Source organism: Colobus angolensis, unplaced genomic scaffold (assembly GCF_000951035.1).
Source record: "Colobus angolensis palliatus isolate OR3802 unplaced genomic scaffold, Cang.pa_1.0 Scaffold395, whole genome shotgun sequence".
NCBI classification, from domain to species: domain Eukaryota; kingdom Metazoa; phylum Chordata; class Mammalia; order Primates; family Cercopithecidae; genus Colobus; species Colobus angolensis.
The window spans coordinates 438,443-446,147 of NW_012117321.1; the positions used below are offsets into that span (position 1 = coordinate 438,443).

Consider the following 7,705-nt stretch of genomic DNA (forward strand, 5'->3'; position numbering starts at 1 on the left):
CAAAAACAAATTTATTAGGAAAGTAAAGGAATAAAAGAATAGCTACTCCATAGGCAGAGCAGCAGTGTGGGCTGCTCAACTAAAGATACTTACAATTATTTCTTGATTATTTGCTAACCAAGGGGTGGATTATTAATGAGTTTTACAAGAAAGGGGTGGGCAATTCCCAAAATTGAGTGTTTCTCTTCTTTTTAGACCACGTAAGGTAACTTTCTGATGTTACCATGGCATTCGTTAACTGTCTTGGCGCTGATGGGAATATCTTTCGCATGCTAATGCATTATAATTAGCGTGTAAGATCTGTGAGGACAATCAGAGGTCACTTTCATTCCCATCTTGGTTTTGGTGGATTTTTATGGCTTCTTTACTGCAAACTGTTTTATCAGCAAGGTCTTTGTGAACTGCATCTTGTACCAATCTGCTATTTACTCTGTGACTTAGAATGCCTGACCTCATGGAATAGGAGTCCCGTAGGTTTCAGCCCCATTTTACCCAGCACCTGTTCCAGATGCAATTGCTCTGGTTCAAATGCCTCTGACATGGCCACAGAGTGCTGGAATGTGGCTGGTCTGAACTGCAATGTGCTGGAAAGGTAAAATACAAGGGTACATCCAAAGATTTAGCTTCAAAAATGTATATGCTTTATTAACCATTATATACTAATCACATAGTAAAATAATAATATTTTGGATATATTGGACTGATTAAATTGTTACAATCAATTCTACCTGTTATTCCACCTGTTTCTTTTTTATTTTGAGACAGAGTCGCTCTGTTGCCAGACTGGAGTGCTGTGGTGTGATCTCAGCTCCCTGCATTCTCTGCCTCCCGGGATCAAACAATTCTCCTGTCTCAGCCTCCCTAGCAGCTGGGATTGCAAGTGCCTGTCACCACATCCAGCTAATTTTTCTATTTTTGGTAGAGCTGGGATTTTGCCTTGTCAGCCAGGCTGGTCTCGAACCCCTGACCTCAGGTCTTTCACCACCTGGGCCTCTCAAAGCACTGGGATTACAGGTGTGAGCCACTGGGCCCAGCCCCACCTTTTTCTTTTTACTTTTTAACATTTGGCTACTAGAAAATTCAAAATTTACATGTAGCTCATATTTTACTGCAGAGGATTGCCTCATTTTTGAAATCTCAGGCTGCCTGCATGTATTAGTCCTTTTTCACACTGCTGTAAACAAATACCTCACACTGCATAATTTTTTTTAAGTGGTTTAATTGAATCATAGTCCTTCATGACTGAAAAATCCTCAGGAAAATTACAGTCATGACCATGACAGAAGGTGAAGGGAAAGCAAGGCACATCTCACATGGTGGAAAACGAGAGAGAACCGGGAAGCGGGGAAGGAGGGACATGCCACATTTTAAAACCGTCAGGTATCTTGAGAGCTCCCTTACTATCACAAGAACAGCATGAGGATAGTCCACCCCAGTGATCCAAGCACCTCCTACCCGGTCCCTGCCCTGACAGGTGGGAATTAAAATTTTTTTTTTCTTTGAGATGGAGTCTCACTCTGTCGCCCAGGCTGGAGTGCAATGGTACCATCTCAGCTCACTGCAACCTCCACCTACTGGGTTCAAGCTATTCTCCTCCCACAGGCTACCGAGTAGCTGGGACACAGGCGCTCGCCGCCACTCCTGGCTAATTTTTGTATTTTTAGTAGAGACAGGGCTTCATCATATTGGCCAGGCCGGTCTGGAACTCCGGAACTCGTGATCTGCCCACCTCGGCCTCCGGAAGTGCTGGGATTACAGGCGTGAGCCACTGCTCAGAGACTGGAATTACAATTTGAGATTAGATTTTGTTGGAGCCACAGAGTCAAACCATATCCGCAAAGGATCCGCAGCAAGGAAAGTCATAAAATCCGAAATTTTAAAATAATTGTCATTATATTATTTCAATTTATGAATAACTATATTATATATCATTTATAAATGCGTATGACGTTATACACAAGGTTAAATGCAAATATCCTCTGGTGATGGCCTGGCTCAGATCAGGGAAGAAGCCCTGCCTGTAGAGTGCAGCTTAGGCTGTTATTTTTGCTTCATTCAGCCCAGTGTCTGATCAAATATTATGTCACTCAGGGCGTGACGGGTGGGGTCTGAAACCTTATCCAATCACGGACCGTATATTAGAAACTGTACAATCAGGCATGCAGCTGGAGAAAACAGGACGCCTCCCTAATTTTACCGGTCCTTTTGTGTTTCTCTGTATCCAGAGCTCCAGTTCTCTTGGCTGCTCTGCGTCCTCGCTCCCAGAGGTCAAGCCTCTGTGGCCTTGTGTCCTGCAGGCATCCGCAGATTTATGGCTAAAAGACCGGGATCCCCTGGAAACCCAGAAATGGTGAGTGCTGGGTCTGTCATCGTGAGAGAGGAGTGGGGGCTGGTTGGAACCGGCTGAAAGTGGCTGTAACAGGACCCAAACTTCCTCACAGTCAGCTCCAGAGTCTGAGGACCCAAATCTTCCTTGGCCCAGTTCAGCTGTTAGTCCCCTCAAACCGTAAGATGCTGCCTGGGCCAGCGGCTGGGACCCTGGGAGTTCTGTCTTTCTCCTCTGCAGTGGCTTTGCTCTGGGCTGCAGTCCTCACTGGGCAGCTCTGCACTCCCAGTGCCTCATCTCACCCAGATTGTACAGGGATGGGAAAGTCATCAGGGGAGAATCCAGACTCAGGGTGCAGGATTTATAATTGGTAAGAGCTGTAGTCCCTGAGGTCCCTAGTTCCTCATTTTTCCTTTTAGAAATGTATGGGAGTCACTGTAAAAACATTAGAGAATTTAATCAAAGTGTGATTCAAGAATCATAGAGTGGGCTGGGCGCGGTGACTCGCGCCTGTAATCCCAGTACTTTGGGAGGCCGAGGCAGGCGGATCACAAGGTCAGGAGTTCGAGACCAGCCTGACCAACATGGTGACACCCCATCTCTACTAAAAATACAAAAATTAGCTATGTGTGATGGCACGCGCCTGTAGTCCCAGCCACTTGGTAGTCTGAGACAGGAGAATCGCTTAAACCTGGGAGGTAGAGGTTGCAGTGAGCCGAGATGACATCACTGCACTCCAGCCTGCACATCACAGCAAGACTCCATTTCAAAAAAAAGAATCATAGAGTGCCCAGCTATGGCTTCTGGGTTGTGATCCATGGGAGATACTTGAAGAAAAGTCTGTTATAAGTTGCATGATGAAGCAAACCAAATTCAATAATTGGTTTGGTACAGTTATTTAGTTTTTTTATTTGTAAGATCCAGGTGAAAATTTATTGGTTATGTCATCAGAGATTCATTGGCAGATTGTGGTTACCTAGGCCCGACTATTTTCTTCAAGATAGTAATTTCCAATAAATGCTTTTTTTTTGTTTTGTTTTGGAGGGGGAGTCTCGCTCAGTACTCCAGGCTGGAGTACAGTGGTGCAGTCTCACCTCTTTACAACCTCTGCCTCCCGGGTTCAAATGATCGTCCTGCCTCAGCCTCCCGAGTAGCTGGAATTACAGGTGTGGGCCACCAGGCCCAGCTAATTTTTGTATTTTTTAATAGAGACGGGATTGCACCATGTTGTCCAGGTTGGTCTCGAACTTTTGGCCTCAGATGATCTGTGATCTGCCTGCCTCAGCCTCCCAACGGACTTGGGTTACAGGCGTGAGTCACTGCGCCTAATCAAATTTTTTTTCTTTTACCTTTTATTTTAGGTTCAGGAGTATATGTGCAAGTTTGTTATATAGGTAAAGTCATATCATGAAGTTTTTGTGTACAGATTATATTATCACTCAGGTGCTAAGCATAGTACTGAACAGATTTGTTTTCTGATTTTCTTCATCCTCCGACCCTCCACCCTGAACTGAGCTTCAGTGTCTGTTGTTCTCTTATTTGTGTCCACATGTTCTCGTTATTTTGCTCCCACTTACAAGTGAAAACATAAAGTTTTTGATTTTCTGCTCCTGCACTAGTTTTCTAAAAATAAGTCTCCAGCTCCATCGACGTTGCTGCAAAGGACATGATGCTGTTCTTTGTTATAGCTGCATCATATTTCATGGTGTTTACATACCACATTTTCTTTACCCATTCTACCATTGAAGACATACAGGTTTATTTCTGATTTTTGCTATCGTGAATTGTTCTGTAATAAACATATGCATATGTGTGCCTTCATGGTAGAATAACTTACATTTATTGGGTATATTCCCAATTGTGGGACTGGGAATGGTAATTCTGTTTTCAGGTTTTTGAAAAAATGCCAAATTGTTTTTCTCAATGCTTAAATTAATTTATACTTTCACAAGTAGCGTATAAGCATTCCATTTCTCCACAACCTCACAAGCATCAGTTTGGTTTTTTTGTTTTGTTTTGTTTTTATTTGAATTATTTCTTTTTTCTTCATTAGTCTAGTGTTTTATCTATCTTATTGTTTTTATACAGAATCAACTTCTGGCTTCATCGACCTTTTTTGAGATGGAGTTTTGCTCTTTCACCCAGGCTGGAGTGCAGTGGCATGATCTCAGCTCACTGTAACCTCCACTTTCATTTTCAAGTGATTCTCCTGGAATTACAGACATATGCCACCATGCCCAGCTAATTTTTGTATTTTTAGTAGAGACGGGGTTTCACCATGTTGGCCAGGCTGATCTCCAACTCCTGACCTCTTGATTTGCCCGCCTTGGACTGGAATTCCAGGAGTGAGCTGCAGCACACGGCCCGTTGAACTTTTTATAGTTATTTAGTTCTCAACCTTCTTCATTTCAGTTCTGATTTTGGTTATTTCTTGACTTTTGTGAGCCTTGAAGTTGGTTTGCTCTTTTGAAATTCTTTCAGTTGTAACATTAGATTTTTAAATTGAGATCTTTGTAACTTTTTGTTGTGGATGTTTAGTGATATACATTTTGTTCTTAACACTGCCTTAGCTGTAACCCTGAGATTCTGGTATGTTGTATTTAATCTCTAATTAGTTTCAAAAATTTTATTTCAGCCTTAATTTCATTATTTAAGAAATATCCATTTGGAAGCTGATTATTCAATTTTTATGTAATTGTATCATTCCATATGCTTTTTGTATTGAATTATTACTCTATATATTTTCTTTTTAAAATTAATGATAGAGAGACAGAAGAAATAAAACTGCTGTGCTCTTAATCTAAATGCTGAAAATTATTCAACACTTAGTACCAGCTCCTGGGGTGGTATGAAAATTAAATGACAAAATATGTTATTCCCAGTAGTGTTCTGTGACATGCTCCTGAGCACGTAGTATCTGCTTAATAAACATTTTATTAGTACATGTGTACAGGTTTCCCAGGTGCAGACTTACTCAGACATTGCTGCCTTCTGTTTTCTCTGTAAACTTAAAAAACCCAACAAAAAAATATAGTATTTCAGGGTGGAGATTGGTTATCTTTATTTGTACCAGAAGTGTTTGTATTGTGACAAATGTGGCGGGTGTAAGGGACTCTTTGCTGTGCCTGCTTTCTCTCGCTAATGCTAATAATGTGTCTGGGAAAGCACAATCAGCATTTACAGGAAACTTGTTGAAAAAGCCCATTCCTGGACCCTTTTGGATCCTGAAGAATCACTTTGCATAAAGCAGGGCTGAGATTACCAAGTAACTTATACACTTGAGGGGTTCAAGATACATTCAGGAGAGTTTAGTTCAACCTTCGCATCTAAGGAAGGCTGCACTGCCTGCCCTGTTTACATTTGGTAGGAAAAGGTCAGTGCAGTTCATGCTCCCATTACTGTAAAGAAGATTGCTGGTGTCTGATAGGGGAGGGCAGGGAAAAAGAAACTTATAAAATAGTTATGGAGAAGCTCATTGTTCTCCCATTGCTCTTAAATCTTTTCAGTTATAAACAACAAAAATGGGTGAATGTTTTCTTCAAGTCTCAGTCTTTCTGCCCGTGGGTGTGTGTGGTGGTAGCAGGTGAACAGATTGTGCTTTAAAGGCATACTCTCAAGATGCAGGTTTGATATGTCCAGAGCATCTTATCTGAAAATACATTTCAGAGAAAGAGGAGGAAAAGAAAACAATCACTTTTTTTCTCAGGTGAGCATGTCTCAGATAAAGAGTGGTGTCCCCTCTGCCTTTTGGAATGCCATCTGTTTGGAACTTGCAGATTTTTACTTCTCTGCTTGTGCTGTTGATCCCTAATGAGTTTGTTTTAACTAATTTTTGTGATTTGTATGATAGTCAAGGGGTTCTGAAAAAAATATTTTTTTCTATATTCCTTAGCATTCTATACATTCTCTTCATCTTGGGTTCTTGTATGCCATGCAGAATTCTCACTACAAATTTATGACCTGCAATATTTAAAATGTTCCCATTGTAGCTGTTGAGCATGAGAAGGTGTGGATACTCAAGATTTCTACTGGGGAAACACAGTTGTCTTTGGATATTAGTGAAAAGTGAAACATGTCATGTTGAGGTTTCATCTGTGTGCTCTATTAATTCCATGCAGAACAGGATTTAGAATATGCTCATTTAAACAGAATGACATTTATTACCCAGAAAGTTCCGAAAAAACTATTAGGAGATACTTGCTTTCTAGGGTGCTGAGCAAAGACTACTTAAAATTACTATTAAAAATTACACGACAGGGAAGTTTTCTGCACCTTCAACTTTGCATAAAACTGATGTTTCTTTATAATTAAATTTAGGCCAGGCACGGTGGCTCAGGCTTGTAATCTCAGCACTTTGGGAGGCTGAGGCAGGCAGATCACATGAGGTCAGGAATTCGAGGCCAGCCTGGCCAACCCGATGAAACCTTGTCTCTGCTAAAAAAATACAAAAATTAGCCAAGCATGGTGCCATGTGCCTATAATCCCAACTACTCAGGAGGTTGAGGCAGGAGGATTGCTTGAACTCAGGAGGTGAATGTTGCAGTGACCTGAGATTGCATCACTGCACTCTAGGCTGGGTAACAGAGCAAGACTCTATCTCAGAAAAAGATTATATATATATATATATATATAAAATATATATATATTTTAAATATATATATATATTTTAAATATATATGTATATATTTAAATACATATATATTTAAATTTAGTTACAATTTACTTTTCTGAGAGGTGAGAAATACCACAGCAGTAATGTTATCTCCTGTGTGCATCAGCACATAGTAAAAATGTGTCCTAATAAAGTTGATAATTTTATTCACTTGGTTCAAGATCTCTATGACTTTTTATTCCACTGTTGAGTTAATTATTATTCTCTTAATTATTAAGTACACTTAGGAAATTTACTGGCTAAAGTGCATAAACCATCACATTTAATCTGGAAGCTATCCTTTCTTTTTAGATGACTTTTGCATATATTTGTCTTTTAAAAATGAAGGCTCTTATCTTTATTTACAGGTGAGAGAAACTGGGGAAAACCCAGACTCTGCTACTTACTGGATGTTTGACAAAATATTCTTATTAGGCTAGAAACATTGATGAACTTGCTAAAAATTCAGATATTCAGACTTTATCCCAAACCTCCTGAAATAAAATCTCACAAAATATTTAGTTTATTGCACATATTAAGACTTAAGAGGTAACTTCCAACTCATAATGACTGTTTTATCTGAGAAGTATACACAACTTATTCTGTATGATGTAAATATAGCACTCAAAAAATAGACATGTCCGGCTGGGCGCGGTGGCTCAAGCCTGTAATCCCAGCACTTTGGGAGGCCGAGATGGGCGGATCACGAGGTCAGGAGATCGAGACCA

At 40.4% G+C, this 7,705-nt stretch overlaps 1 protein-coding gene across 1 annotated transcript in view; it reads left to right on the forward strand.

Annotated features, from left to right (window-relative positions):
• The first annotated feature begins 2,311 nt into the window (after positions 1-2,311).
• LOC105521085 (putative zinc finger protein 735) overlaps positions 2,312-7,705 on the forward strand; it is a 21,927-nt gene continuing 16,533 nt past the window's right edge. The window contains 1 exon segment of the mRNA XM_011955125.1: positions 2,312-2,350. Coding sequence (XP_011810515.1) covers positions 2,312-2,350 — 39 coding nt within the window.